At 37.6% G+C, this 16,175-nt stretch overlaps 2 protein-coding genes across 3 annotated transcripts in view; one reads left to right on the forward strand and one right to left on the reverse strand.

Annotated features, from left to right (window-relative positions):
- Window positions 1-8,316, forward strand: part of LOC100491385 (uncharacterized protein C3orf20) — a 32,454-nt gene extending 24,138 nt beyond the window's left edge. Inside the window, exons 10-12 of the mRNA XM_018092244.2 lie at window positions 1,242-1,384; window positions 4,615-4,653; window positions 6,212-8,316. Coding sequence (XP_017947733.1) covers window positions 1,242-1,384; window positions 4,615-4,624 — 153 coding nt within the window. The 3' untranslated portion in view covers window positions 4,625-4,653; window positions 6,212-8,316. The remainder of the gene's footprint in view (window positions 1-1,241; window positions 1,385-4,614; window positions 4,654-6,211) is intronic.
- The window catches only part of vezt (vezatin, adherens junctions transmembrane protein), a 44,179-nt gene continuing 35,847 nt past the window's right edge, over window positions 7,844-16,175 (reverse strand). For both annotated transcript variants that reach the window (XM_012959191.3, NM_001045743.1), the window contains 3 exon segments: window positions 15,619-15,719; window positions 10,552-10,759; window positions 7,844-9,127 (listed from right to left, as the gene is read on the reverse strand). In XM_012959191.3, coding sequence (XP_012814645.2) covers window positions 8,595-9,127; window positions 10,552-10,759; window positions 15,619-15,719 — 842 coding nt within the window. In that variant the 3' untranslated portion in view covers window positions 7,844-8,594.

Here is a 16,175-nt window from a genome sequence, read left to right on the forward strand (position 1 = left end):
TCCTAAAGAGCACTACAACACAATTTTTCCTGCTCTCAGGTATCTGTTGCACTGATTTAAGTTGGGTGAATATGAGGTACGGTGAGCTCCAAAAAAAGTTCAATATTGCGCTTTGCAAGGGATACTTGGTATCAAGAAAAGATCAAAGAAACCCATGTTTTTTTTAAAGAAAAGGGCAAACTAGCCCTAACAATAGTAATAATTTGTTACTCTTCTAGCTGCTTAACTACAGAACATGCCATTTTATATGTGTGTATAAAATAATTTAGAAGTAACTTTAGGTTTAGTGTTTCCAGTGTTTAAATGCTAGTGATGGAACAGACTGATACCTGGGTGGTTTTCTAGGAGAGGAGGAACAGTATCCAAAGGTTTAATTCAGTATTCCTTTCTGTGGAGCAATTAATAGGAGTGAAAACTTCACAAGTCCCTTTATAGTATGATGACCATAACAAAAAAGATTATTGACTCAATGTTATATCACTAGCGCTATTCTTATATGCAGAGCATAAGGTGCATACTGATCCGTCATCACTCTAAGATCTTTCTGGTTAGTAGCGCATAATCTGACATGAATAAAGATAGGGGTGTGTGCAGGAGTGAGCCACTGTGTCATATATTTCTGCAGCTCGTACATTCTGAGCACATAGAACTGTCATTTATGGAGCACAAGTATTTCTGTAATGGCTGACTCTGTAGTTAATTTAGTCAGGAGCCAGTTAACCTGCCTGTATGCTTTCAGTGTGGGAGGAAACCTGAGTACCCAGAGGAAACCCACGCAGACATGTGGAGAACATACATATCCGTTTATAGCAATACAATATTGTAATGGCTAAAGAAAGTTCTTTGGACTAAATCAGTCTGTACCATTTTCCAATCTAATCTTATTTTATAAAGGCTTTAAAAGGTGCGGCACAGGAGCAATGCTGCCATGCAGACCCGGGGTCCTTAGGGTACTCTCCCCGTGCTCCTGTGGGGTTCCTTTAGGTGGTCCACTTTCCTCCCACACTCCAAAAATATACCAGCGGGTTAACTGGGCCCTGATAAAACTAAGCGTGTACGGAATGCAATTCTGCATTTTCAGGCTTGTTTATTTACTGCTGAGTAGCAACTTGCCTAGCAATTCATAGTTCCATTCCCAGGAAATCATTCAGCACTTAAAGAATTTACATTTAATACTTCTAATGTTGAATGGGGCCACAAGAGAGAGGCTCTTTCATATGTGCGTTGTATTTCTTTACTAGATGTATATTCGTGGCAAGCTGCTTTTCGCAAACTACATATTTAATGGCTATAGCAGATCGGTGAAAGACCTTCAGAAGCAAATAGTGAAAACAAGAAGTGACTATCAGATGGGATACAGTCTTCCCAGTGATTTCAAATTCAGGTTTGTTCTTGTTACAGCTACTTTCCCTTTGTTTCCCACTCTCACTTGCCTTGGTCTGTCAGTACCCGTGCCATGCAAAGGCTCTTGTTATGGTTTATACAGCAGCCTGAGAAATGAAACATATGCAGTAACTTAGGGATTGCCAGCTGTGGTCTTCCGCTGTTGCTGAACTACCCAACTTCCCATCTAAAACCTCCAAAGTACAGGTTGGACATCCCTTTCTAACTAAGGGGCATCTGATACTGAAGACCTCAGTGCAAGTGTACTAACATACTGCTGTTTATAGTTCCACACAGGTACAGTAGTAGCTATATACTAGTGCAGCAACCCAGAGCAACCAGATGGCTGCTTTCAGCAGACTTACAATACCAATATAATAAGGTATGCACAGAATCCCAAATGTTTGGATTAGGCAGAATACCTCCAGAAAAGATTTGCCCAATTAACTGAATCTGAACCCTAAGTTAAATATTTAAATAAGAAGAAACCTCCCCTAAAAAAAACTGCACCATGGGAAAAAATCACCTTCACTTACCCAGTACTTAAAATCACATGATAATGGTTCAGCGTTAAATGCAGGTCTGGCTTGTGGCTGAATCCAGGAATCCTTGCATTCCTACAAATAGTCAAAGTAGCTTGCTGATAAGTTGGAATGGGTTAACATTACTTAACATCATTTTGTGATGTTTCTCAGAACAGCCTATGGGCACACTCAGCTGAATATTCCTTTTGGAGCAATGCCTGTCTCAGGAACCAGCTCATAAACTGCTCTGAGCCTTTCATTATTAGCCACAGATGCAACTGCTAAAAATTCAGCACTCACATCCTTGGCCAATAATAAAAGGCTTAGAGCCATGTAATAGAAGTTTAAGGAAAAAAGTAAGAGTTAAGAGAATGATGTAACATTTTCTAATTTTCAGGGGACTTAAATATTTTCAGTGCAGTTGTTTTACTATGGAAGCCGGATGTAGCAACTCGCCTTTGTCACTTCCAGTTTAGGAAGATGTAAATCATGATAAAGTACACCAGAAAGGGTTAATGCCAAGATAAAAGGAAACTAAAATCTGAAACAGAAAAGGAGTTTATATTCACTGGTTGTGTACCTTGTCAAAGCTACAATCTAATGTATGTTCTGTAACTGTGATACTGCTCATACATCTGTGCTATACAAGTGCTGGGATAAACCTGATCTTCTAACCAAGGCTGGCCATCAGTAGTATAGACTGCATTAGAAAAATTAGAAAGAAAGAAAGACAACCCCCTTTGTACCTGATGTACAATATTACAAAACCTCCCTTTGCAGCCTTAATTGCAACTTTAATCAGGTATATATAATTCATTACCCAATCTAGGAAAGTGACTTGTGCCTGATGATTAAAAAGTGCATGTGCTTAGATAATACACAATTTCAAAACCCACATTAATCTGATTAAAAAGAACCAACTTAAAAAAGTGTTGATATAAAGTGCTTGTGCTCCAGTGCTGTATTGTTCAATTAAAAAATCCCACTTGTACACAAATCACAGTATATAGATCAGTTCATTGTTTTTTTTTTAAAGTGCAGTGCTTATTCAGTTAAATTAATTGGTGAATAATTAAATCAATTAAATTACTCCTAGATTCTTTTTATGAAAAACCTTGATAAAGTTTGCAGAATGAAAATAGGTACAAGATGTGGAGATATCCCAATGTTTAACTGTCTCAATTTGTGGCTAACTAGGCCCTGGGATACCACAAAGCAAAGAAAGGCAGTAGCCAAGTGGCTGCGGTAATTTTACCTTGACTATCACCTATGTAAAGAGCTAGGTTATCCTAAAAAAGACACAAATCTTAAGGACCATGCAAGGAAAACAGCAATAAGATAAAATATCAAGGAGAATAAAATTTACAATTATTAAAAAAGGAGAACAAGAAAAGGGTCAGTACAACTGCACCCTTAAAAAATCAAATTTGACCACCAGCTTAGACGCCTACTTTACCAAACTCATTACCGCAGCATCTAATTAATTAGTTTTTGCTTGTACTCAAAAAATATTATTAGAAGACTCCCAAGTATAGATTGCAGCCGTACGGTCTGCTGCTCTTTTTTTATGCCCCTCAGGCCACAATAATTCAGTTTAAATATAAATGAACGGAGGGCACTCACATCACAAGCACAAAGTACAATATAGGAATTTGGTGCAAAAACAACCCAAAAATTATACCCCCCATATAGGGTACAAGAGTCAATATATTTTGATAAAATAAGGGTTTGCACTCAAATTATCACAGGCACAGTAGTAGTATTAAAAGGTGATTATCTTTTATATGGTATACAAAAGGGTTAAAATCAATTCTAATCAATACAATACAGTCAATTTCACATAATTCTATAATACATATCAATGAGGATTCCCCTTAAAGAAAGGCTTTCTGTGTCGAAATGTTGGGGTAATTCTCATCTTTGGCAAGTGTATCCGCTTACCTGCGTGTCCTTTTTCTTTACCTGTGCACATTCTTGTGGTATGTATTATCTTAGAATTATGTGAAATTGAATGTATTGTATTGATTAAAATTGATATTTGTTAACCCTTTTGTATACCATATAAAAGATAATCACCTTTTAATACTACCACTGTGCCTTTGATTGAGTGCAAACCTTTATTATATCAAAACAGAATAATTCAGTTTACCAATCCATGTGCTGTGTACAACTAACATTGAACAGGGGATGGTTGGGGCCTAAAGTCTGGCCAGAGAGGTGTGTGGCCTCAAACTGAAATCCCCTCTTTGCATCCATACAGAGATTTTGCTTCCAGTTATATTGGAGAGCCACAAACACTATTGTTCTAAGGCCAAGTTGTCAATCGTTGTTTGTGCAAATAGTGACCACTTCTGTGTATTTAGCCATACAGTGAGCTCATGGGGTCTTCACTTTCATTGGCCCATAAGAGAATATTTTGTAATCTCACTGGAATGTAGATATGCACAGCTTAGTGTATATATAAGTACATTTTAAAACATACACCATCAATTATTAACTACATTTTATATGTTCGCTTTACAGTAAAGAAAGCTCTTAGAGCACAGCACTTGGCTGGTATAATACCAACCTTATAACTCCTTGCTTAAAAACAAAGTGTAGTCTATAAAGTGTTTTAAATGTTGTTGATGGATGCATATGCTTTCTTCTTTCTTTTTTTTTTTTAAAGCAGTAATGGTCACGTGCACTATTCTTCTTCTCTTCATAGGACAGAATAGTATGATAACATGACCATGACACGAAAAAGGTATGTTTCTTTTTTTTGTGGAAACTTTACAAAATATTTACACATTATAGCAGTTATAAGTTAATAGTACTAAATGGAAAGGTTTTCTATACACTTCATTTGGCCTTATGATGTAGGGCTCTTAGGTTTTCATTGTGCATAGGTGGAATGCAACTTGATCGGTCAGGCAGGCACACTATAGGGACATACATGGATCAATAAGCTGCTGACACAGTTTAGAAGGATGGAACCAGCAGTTTTTATCAGCCTGTGCATGGCCACCTAAATGGGTTTATAGTTATCAAGTTTGTGAATTCAAGTTTATTTTATTAAAACAAATAAACTTGCACATCGAATGCTCGCTTATTTATTGTGTTAACTCAAGTGATTAAAAAAACTTGAATACCTCAAATTTTAAAAAAAGTTTACAAACTCAAAACCTTGAACTGAAAATATGGCTTATTGAGAGAGGGGGACTTTTTCTGAGAGCAGGATGTCTGACACAGAACAACATGTATACACAAAAGAAGAAAAGAAACCCCGTGTTTCTTTTGATAGAGAACTCAGTGCAACGTTTCTGTGAGTGCTTATGGCTGTATTTACATAGACCTCTCTGATAAAGCTTACTTAGTTTTTACCTTTCCTTCTCCTTTAATAAATTCAAGAGGTTCAGATTTTTGAACCATGGCAAGATTACTAACCATGTTAATAAATCTCCCCTAAGTTATTTGAGGGACAACTGGGATAGATAAGCTATACTTTTTTTCCTGTAAGGAGCACTGGCCAGGTACTGAGGGGTACCCAACATATTGGCAACCACCAGTGAATTTGGCTTTTCATGTCTTTTAATACAAGTATAGTTTCTGCTGCCTTTAAACATACACTTGTCATACCATTCCTTAAAAAACTATACCTTAACCACTCAGCTTTATCTAAGGTGGCCATACATGCAGAAACTTTGTTTCATACAAAAATTGCTACATGTATGAGGGAAAATGAGGCCACCAATATCAGCAAAGGCCTTTGATATTGGTCGTCTCGTCGATTGGGCCTGATGTAAAATGTTGATTTGCCCATGATCCTTTGAAGGCGCCCGAGCACCGGCAAGCATTTAATGCTGAATAATCAAATAGGGGTAGAATTCTTTTGTTTCTACCTGCATATCTGCCAATTCAAACGTTAGTTGAGGGTGCAAACGATCTTTCCTGTGACCATAGGAAATATCATAATCGTAACGGGTATGGCCACCATAACTCTATATCTCTCTCTTATTTATTTTGCCTTTCACCATAGGGGAAAGGGAGCGGTTTGTACAGAGCCTCTATTGACCCTTCCACTGACATAATACAAAATATATATATATATATATATATATATATATATATATATATATATATATATATGATACCAACTAATATGGTTGCACACCATTAAGTTCAAAAGGAAAGTGGCTAATGTTGGACATACACTTAACTCCACTTTGGGCACCTTCTAATCGCACAGATGTGCTTTATGTTCTTGGCCTGTGATGCAGCAAATTTGATGTGCATGCAGTCAAAAGTTTTTTTTTCTTTAACAGGTTCCATTTTTCAAGATGTCGGAGAAGTCACAATGATAAGCTATAGACACAGCAAAACACAACCTTGGCATTTGTAAATAATCTTTCTTTATGTGGCAATGTGTATAATTAAAACAATAGATTTTGTGAAGTGCATAAAAATGTTTTTGCAGCATCTTCCTAGAATCCCACAAAAAAAAGCCATGGACTGCGTGGCAACTGCTACTGTTGCAATGTAAGCAAAAGCAGCATCTGCTAAGTAACCCACAGCATTTGGGGCAAGTAGCAACATTTTCTTTTTAAATCTTTTTGCCTTCAAACACATTAAATGTTAACAGGTGACAGTACTGATCATTAATACCTGTCCGAACTGTTACTCCCCCAATGCAAATCTCATGTAGGGAAAGAGGATCTGGACAATTATTTGCCACCCTATTAAAATAACAGAAAGATCACTGTGTAGTACACATCAATGCTATTCACCAAATACTGATAAATCAGCCCCTGAGCCTGTGCGTGGGCAGAAGATGGTGTTTAACAAGGTTATCTGGGGGTGGTCATTGGGGATAGATAGATAGATAGATAGATAGATAGTTACATCAGTAAGATGACAACAACTAAGACATTTACCTCAAAAGCTCTTTTCTGTCCAAGTTTCCGCCAAATGAATTAATTATAGAACATGCAGCCTCATTAGTTTTCCAATAGCTCAGCACTTCCCTTTTGTTTTAGACATTCTCTCCCCAGCCAGATAATGGGATGTTTAAAGGTGGGATTCAGTTGTGAAGGTGAATGATATTGTGGGAATGTTACAAACTAACTGCAACAGAAATGAGGGTTTAGTATAACTGATACCAGAAATTCTGAATCGTGCAGCAAAGTGTTTGACTCTTTTTCAATTCCCACAGCATTGTATCCTCTATTATTCCTGTACTGTGCAGAGTTTAGCCTGTGAAAGTCCCATGGGTCTGCTCATAAAAAAAAATATTTCTAGCTTATACTTTCCTTAGTACTGGAATCCCTTTTTGCATGTATAGTACTTCTGAAAGTAATTTTTTACAACCATAATAAAACAGAATGGTAGCCTGATGATCCGAAAGCTACTCACCATTCAGTGACGTTACTTGGTTGGGCTATAGAGAGCGACCCCAGTCTCATGCTAGCTAGTAATTCTACTCTGCACTTATTTGCTAAACCAAATTCACTCCGTGTGGTATAAAATTTCCTTTTACTGCATATAAAACATTTAATGGAGAACTAAAGTCTAACTAAAGAAGAAGGGCAGAAATGCTGTACCTTATGTTTTTGGGAGCCTGTTCCAGACCAAGGTAACCACAGCCCTTTAGCAGGGAAGATCTGTGCCTCCAAATGTCATTTTCTGCTTGTTTCTTTGCAACGATCCCTAAGATTAGTTTTCCAACAGCTGCCCAGAGCACACTGAGCATGTAAGGGTCACAGACACTTTCCAAGATGGGGAGGTCCTGTGACAGGTTTGAAGTCCTGGTCATTGCTGCCATTGAGATGCTGAACCTTTAGGCTGGTGCAGTAAATACAGTATAGAAATTATGGCATTTTTAGCCATATTAATTTTTAGGGTTTAGTTTTCCTTTAATTCTAGAAAACAATGCCTATAAATCAGGGCACATCACAAAATATGTTGTAGGTTTTATTAAAAAATTACATTCTAAGCTTGGTAAGTATAAGAAATATAGTCACAAATGAGCAACATCATTAGCCAGTACACACTGGACAGGAACAGGCAAAGTGGCACATAGTGCCATGCAAAGAACATTTGTCTATATTCCTAAAACATATGGGCTAACTAGCTAACACAGGCATGACACTGCAACAACGCGGCTACCCGTTGCAACAAATTGGATCCTTGCACTGATCTTACTTAGAGTTTACTGATCAAAACTAGTTGCTTATTGGTTCCTTTGCGGAACTGTACTGGTATAAGTTAGTACCTGTGTTAGCCAATGAGCCATAGGGTCTGTTTGTTTCTTGACAGAAAACAAAACATCACAGAAAAGGACATTATATTAACATTCTAGAATAAAAAGAAAATTGAATAAATAGAATTAAATATTAAAATAACATTGAAGTGATGTATGTGTTTGTACTAGTTCTGTATAACAATATCAGGGATCGTTGCCATTCTTCTAGCTCCACTGGGACTGCACTGCACTACACTGCACTGCCTGCCAGTAATGCTGACAAGGCCTCTGTCAACACTGCATGTGCATGGAACTCTTGGGTGCTTGGAAGTGGGTTTGTTCACAGACACTGCAGGATACGTTACAGTTATGTAACCATATGCCCATGTAACTGATAACCTAAATCATCATCTTGTTTTGCCATACAAGTGGGCTTTACACTTTTTCTTTCTAGTAACTAGAGAAATCTACTCTTCAAGCTGTAAACTGACATTATTCCTCTCTTTCTCATGACTCTCAACATTTTTAACCTGATCATAATTATCATCATCATTATCATTATCATCATCATCATCATCATCCCATTCATCTCCAAAAGTCTGCTCCTGCAAGAAAGTGAATGTGAGAGATCGTGCAGCCACTTGTGCTGCCAGTCCAGAGGTAAAATTCAGATCTGATGTTTGATGGATTCGGGCAAGCCTCTCTTTAATGGCCGGTGGTAATACAGTTCTAGGCACTGGGCATGGACTTTCATTCTCATCTTTACCACTTTCTGGTTCAGCTTCCTCTGACAAAGGGCATATTTTTGCCTCATCCTCATGATTCATATTCATTTGAAGATCTCCTTGATTAGGTGTATCTTTAGCGTGTTCAGTTCCATTTATCTCACTTGTGAATTCTCCATAGAAACCCAGATTTTTGCAGGGGTCCTCAGGATATACAGAGTCGGGTGGTTCAAAATGTCCCACTGGCTCTTCGGGCAAGAAAGGTGGGATTACAGCTTTAAAAATAATAAAAATGGTATTAAAGATACACATTATGCTTGCAAACCATAACAAACTCTAAAAGACAATATAACATATTACAGGTATCGGACCCTTATCCGGAAACCCGTTATCCAGAAAGCTCCGAATTACGGAATGCCCGTCTCCCATAGACTACAATTTAATCAAATAATTCAGAATTTTAAAACGGATTTCCTTTTTCTCCGTAGCAATAAAACAGTACCTTGCAATTGATCCCAACTAGGATATAAATAATCCTTATTGGATGCAATACAATCCCATAGGGTTTAATTAATGTTTTATTGATTCTTTAGTAGACTTAAGGTATGGAGATCCAAATTACGGAAAGACCCCTTATCCGGAATACCCTTGGTCCCAAGCATTCCGGATAACGGGTCCTATACCTGTATATAGGAAGTGTGTGTAAATGGAAGACATAGAAATGCAGCCATTACAGATTACACAAATCACTACTGTCTGAAGAGAAAAACATGAGAGGTATGGGACCACAGATTTTTACACATAACAGTACAACTTCTATTCATATAAGATGCTGTATAAAGAAGATCTTTACTGACAGGGCCACATTTAAAAAACCCCTTCAAACCGTGCTTTAAATAAGGTTGTAAGCTTTTGCGAGCAGGGCTCTCTTTTTAAACTTTTTACGTTTGATAAACTTTTTAAGATCCCTATTTTTTTAAATTTATTGTGATGCGCTGCGTAATTTGCTGCCGCTATATAAATTAATGATGTTGAATAAATGATGATGAATTATTCCTAAGTTAGGGTCAAGTATAAGGTACTGTTTCAATATTACTGAAAAAAGCAAATAATTTTAAAAAATGTGAATTACTTGACAAAAATGGAGTCTAAATCAGAAATTTATGAAAAATGAGTATCCAGGTAATGAATCCCATACCTGTAATACCATCTTCAACTGCTCCACTATTTCATGTAGCAGCACAATCACTGGACTCAAATATGTACAATGGAGCTTGTGTATAGCAGCTATTTGTATCAAGTACAACTTGCCTTAGCTCTGTAGCTGCATTAGTCACCCATAAACACTACACACTCACCCTCTGCCTTGAAGATTCATCGTCTTCTATGTAAAAAATGACAGAGGGGGAATGCACAATCATCATGAAGCTGTCAGGATATGAGTCAGGACCCCAGGAGTCTACAGCAGCACCCAATAATTACTGACAAAATTGCACATATCCTGGGTAAAATGTCACATCAGAGTGAATTCCCTCTGTGGTTAACTGCTGCTGGGAGGTCCCTTGTACAATACTGCCCTCAAATCTAATAATCAACATCAAGGTGTAAATAATTTCAATTTTAAATGAGACTACTTCTCTTGTATAAGAAGCAGATGTGGAATCACACAAAGCATTGTGCTTATTCTATAACTACATACCATGTTCACTAAACAGCAGCTGCTTCCACTTTTGCCTCTCTGCCTCAGATGCCTTTAGTCCTAATACAGCCTTTAGTTCTTGCAGAACTCTTTTAGACTCCTCCCGCTCCCGCTTCTGTCTTTCTCTTTCTTCTGGAGAAAACAAGTATATATCTTCACTATTAAATTCCTGGTCTGTCACAGCCTCTTCCACATAAGCCTCCAATATCTGTAAAGAAACAAAAGGAATAAGCAACACAAAGGTCTCAGCGGTTCATTTTACGATCAACAATCAAAGTACTGATGAATAGGTTTATAGTTAGAGGATATGGAAAAGAAGAGATTTAGGAGTCAGTGAGAAGTTTGGATAGAGAAGTTGATGTTGAAATATAAAAATGAAGAGAAATATCAAAATGATAAAATAAGGATAATTTTGATGAATGTTTTGTAACTCAGTATAATCCTCAAGCCAAAACAATTAGGGACATTATAGAGAAACTTTGGGGTGTTCTTAGTTAGATAGGGAATTAGAACAAATCCTCCCAAAGAAACCAACGGTTATTTTTGAAAAAGCCCCGAATTTAAAGAGGGGTACATACTTGTATTATAGATAAAGAGAATAGAAACTAAAATATGTATTAAGCTTTTTATCCATGTATATATAGCGTTATTTGCATCTATTGTTTTGGGGTTCTTGTTTATTATTGAGAACAGCACTGATAAAGTTTTAGTTTTAACCATTTGTAGTGAAATAAGCTGTGGATGGGACTGATAAAGTTTTCAAGTTCAAGCTTTTTGACAATAAAGAGTTGCAGAATTGAAGGACGTCACCATGTAGAAGCACAGAGACGTTGGAAGACAGCGGGAGCATCTACAATGACTGTCAGAAGACGCTAGAGTCTCAGATCCTGTATTAAAGTAATTTCCACATTTCTGCATATGCCAATTTTTATTGCCTATTTGGGTGAAAGAGAAGTTATTAGGAAGATCTGAGATTACAAGCGCATTCTTATATACATGGCTGTGAGTATGATCAACTATTAGTTGGTGAAAGAACAGCGTAGATCCACTCTTTTTTACCCCTCTCACAATCACTTATGCACGGGTTTGATGAATGTATGGCACTTTTGAATCACTTCTATTGTCCTTCACAAGGTTTGGGCTTTTGGAATAAATACATTTAAGAATCCTTTAATGCTAACACTGTGTAAGTGTGTGCCACAAGGGTGTATATACTTTTGTATACTTTTTGGGTTTTTTTCCTATGCTCCATTTTTGATGTTTTTTCCAGTGACACATCTGAATTTTGAAGTCACACAAAGGTCTCAGTTTCACAGTTTATCAATCAGCAACTAATAGGAAAAGTATTTATAGCCAAGGACCTACTGCTTAAAGCAACACTATTAACACAAAAATTAAACTGTGACATGTAGATTTGTGTTAGGATCCAAACTAAAAAGTTCTGAAAACTGCATGTAAATCATCAGGCTTTTGTGCTGTACTATTAGAAAACAAACTGACATCAGATCACTGATCTATAGGGGTAATGTAACAAAAGCTGCAGTTTGTACTAACCCATAGAGAGCAATTACATGACAGTAAAAGCTGCCTGCTGATATGGAGTAAAGAGTCAGGGGTCTGAAATGATTTAGATAGAGACTGATGTAGACATGACTGGAAAAAATAAATAGGCCAAAGTAGATGCAAACATAAGTTGCTACAGGTTTTCCCAAATCACAGAACCTTTCACATAACTGTTTTTCAGCAAAAATGATGATTTGATGGCAGTGCCCCTTTAACTTTTGTGGATGCTGTGTTTAAAATGCTAAAAAACTAAGAGTTTAACATTTAATGTCAAATATATTGTATTCTGTATTTGACATACACAATAGAAGGAAAGAATCAGGGCTGTGGAGTCGGAGGCATTTTGGGTACCTGGAGTCGGAGTCAGAGTCGGCAAAAAATTAACCGACTCCGACTCATAAATTTAAATGGGAATAAAAAAATAAAAAAAATAAAGCAAGTTTAAATGTCCCAATTCACAAACAGTCATAATTAATTACTTCTCTGCTATAAGAATAAAGCCCAATGCACGCAGTGCATAAACGAACACGCTGAGTGACCATGAAGCATGCTTTTCATTGACTGTATGAATGTATAAAATACATTAGCATATTAAAAACAGAGGAGTCGGAGTCGTGGAGTCGGAAGTATCAGAAACTGAGGAGTCGTAGTCGGAGAATTTATCTACCACTCCACAGCCCTGGAAAGAATTGTGGTGTTTCTTTTCACAGAGGACTCAGAGCAGCAGTTCTGTAAGTGCTTATGTCTGTATTTACATAGACCTTTCTGATAAAGCTTACTTAGTTTTTACCTTTCCTTTTCCCTTAAGCAGAATGTGATACACACGAATGCACCAGCACTGGGCTTGACAGCCATGGAATCAACATGAGAAACTGTTGAAACACATTTTGTGTGCCATTATATTATATATATATATATACACACTAAACAAATTGTGAATAAAAACTGAATGCAATGATGTGGAGGTGCCAACTTCTAATATTTTATTCAGAATAGAACATAAATCATGGAACAAAAGTTTAAACTGAGAAAATGTACCATTTTAAGGGAAAAATATGTTGATTCAGAATTTCATGGTGTCAACAAATCCCAAAAAAGTTGGGACAAGGCCATTTTCACCACTGTGTGGCATCTCCCCTTCTTCTTACAACACTCAACAGACGTCTGGGGACCGAGGAGACCAGTTTCTCAAGTTTAGGAATAGGAATGCTCTCCCATTCTTGTCTAATACAGGCCTCTAACTGTTCAATCGTCTTGGGCCTTCTTTGTCGCACCTTCCTCTTTATGATGCGCCAAATGTTCTCTATAGGTGAAAGATCTGGACCGCAGACTGGCCATTTCAGTACCCGGATCCTTCTCCTACGCAGCCATGATGTTGTGATTGATGCAGAATGTGGTCTGGCATTATCTTGTTGAAAAATGCAGGGTCTTCCCTGAAAGAGATGACAACTGGATGGGAGCATATGTTGTTCTAGAACCTGAATATATTTTTCTGCATTGATGCTGCCTTTCCAGACATGCAAGCTGCCCACGCCACACGCACTCATGCAACCCCATACCATCAGAGATGCAGGCTTCTGAACTGAGCGTTGATAACAACTTGGGTTGTCCTTGTCCTCTTTGGTCCGGATGACATGGCGTCCCAGATTTCCAAAAAGAACTTCGAATCGTGACTCGTCTGACCACAGAACAGTCTTCCATTTTGCCACACTCCATTTTAAATGATCCCTGGCCCAGTGAAAACGCCTGAGCTTGTGGATCTTGCTTAGAAATGGCTTCTTCTTTGCACTGTAGAGTTTCAGCTGGCAACGGCGGATGGCACGGTGGATTGTGCTCACTGACAATAGTTTCTGGAAGTATTCCTGAGCCCATTCTGTGATTTCCTTTACAGTAGCATTCCTGTTTGTGGTGCAGTGTCGTTTAAGGGTCCGGAGATCACGGGCATCCAGTATGGTTTTACGGCCTTGACCCTTACGCACAGAGATTGTTCCAGATTCTCTGAATCTTCGGATGATGTTATGCACAGTTGATGATGATAGATGCAAAATCTTTGCAATTTTTCGCTGGGTAACACCTTTCTGATATTGCTCCACTATCTTTCTGCGCAACATTGTAGGAATTGGTGATCCTCTCCCCATCTTGGCTTCTGAGAGACACTGCAACTCTGAGAAGCTCTTTTTATACCCAATCATGTTGCCAATTGACCTAATTAGTGTTATTTGGTCTTCCAGCTCTTCGTTATGCTCAAATTTACTTTTTCCAGCCTCTTATTGCTACTTGTCCCAACTTTTTTGGGATTTGTTGACACCATGAAATTCTGAATCAACATATTTTTCCCTTAAAATGGTACATTTTCTCAGTTTAAACTTTTGTTCTGTGATTTATGTTCTATTCTGAATAAAATATTAGAAGTTGGCACCTCCACATCATTGCGTTCAGTTTTTATTCACAATTTGTTTATATGTATATATAAAATTGAAAATTGTAAATCAAGCCTTCTGTTATGCTGACAATACAACAAAGTCAACAAACAAGTAGATTTGGGCCACATTTGACCAATCAAGAGCACACAGTCTATGAATACCTGCTGGATAAAGATTGCATGAAAGCACCAATATGAGCCTCTTCCAACAGGATTTCAAACCTGACTGACTGATATCGGACCAATAAGTTGCTGGCTCTGGGGGCACAAGTTGGAAGCTTTTATCAACCCCTGTATGGTCACCTATACCAACATCGAGGTTCTCAAAAGGAACTTTATTGTCAGAGTGAATCCACAATGCATTTTCCATTAAAACACAAGAATACAAATGTACTGAGCAATTATGTATATTCAAACGTACCCTAGAAAACTAAATCTACTGAAGCAGCAGAAAGACAATTTGCTGAATAATCTGCTTTCCTTACTATGTTCAACAAACCCACAGATAAACCTATTAAATGAGCATATATTCAACCCACTGCATAAGCACAGCCTAAGTGTTGAATGAAAGCACTTAGGATATACTTTGGCTGCATGGAGCATTTGCTGGGTGATTCATTATCTTGATATTGGGAACATTAGTTCCTGCATAAGGCAGCTCCTGACAGCACTCAGAAAATAAATCTGCAGCATCATCATGCTGCTCCTGAATCACCCCCTCCTGCCTATAGAAAGTGCTGCAAGCCACTGGGTTGTCTTTCGTCAGAGGACAGCACAAGTAATGGTTACGGATGCTTCAAGCACCACAATTTTTTTCATGCTCATAAGGCCTGAAACTGCCTCCAATAACCCCATTAATATTGCTGTTCATGGATTATTTGAGGATTTATGCAGAAAATGCACTTGTGTACTGTGTTTTTGGCAATATAATGTAAAATCTCCAGGTTTTTTTTAACCAGCTCCTATACGCAACACTGGGGGGTTGGCATTTCAGTTAGGGGAACTGTATGTTTTAAACCAGGGTATGCTATCTATCATGCCATCTAGTGGCAAGCCACTGGTCCCTGACAATATTTTTCTACCTGCTCTTCTGGTACAGGATCTCTGTCTTCGATGCGCAGTGCTGGAGGCATATTAGACACCACAGGGAAATTCAAATTTTCACAGGAAGATTTTTCAATATCTAGAAAGGTTTAGAATAAACAGACTTTAGAAAAACAAAGTCTTCTGAAAATGATTAAGTAGAATTTTATAAATTTTTTTTTTTTTTTTTTTTGCTTGTATTGCAAAACGGAGGCCTACATATTGGATGATTCTTGGCCTGCGTTAGTTTGAAAAGCTGTTACATACTTTAGCCCAAAATGACAAAGCTACAAAAGCAAAGAGTGGGTTTGAAAACTGAAAATTGCAGATTACAAGATCTATTTCTAACCTAAAACAACGTTCAGTGTCTAATTTTTAGAACATGATTTGTTATTCAGCAAAAGAGAATTAGTTGCAATTCTGAAGATTTCTGCAAAAATTATAATAGTTTGTTATACAAATAACACAAGGTATTGTATTTCTGTACTATTTCTCCTTTACGTGGAGCTCAGTACATATTTAGAAGCCAAGCTTTCCAAGATCTGAAATTAATCTG

This window comes from Xenopus tropicalis, chromosome 3 (assembly GCF_000004195.4).
Source record: "Xenopus tropicalis strain Nigerian chromosome 3, UCB_Xtro_10.0, whole genome shotgun sequence".
In the NCBI taxonomy this organism is placed as follows: Eukaryota; Metazoa; Chordata; class Amphibia; order Anura; family Pipidae; genus Xenopus; species Xenopus tropicalis.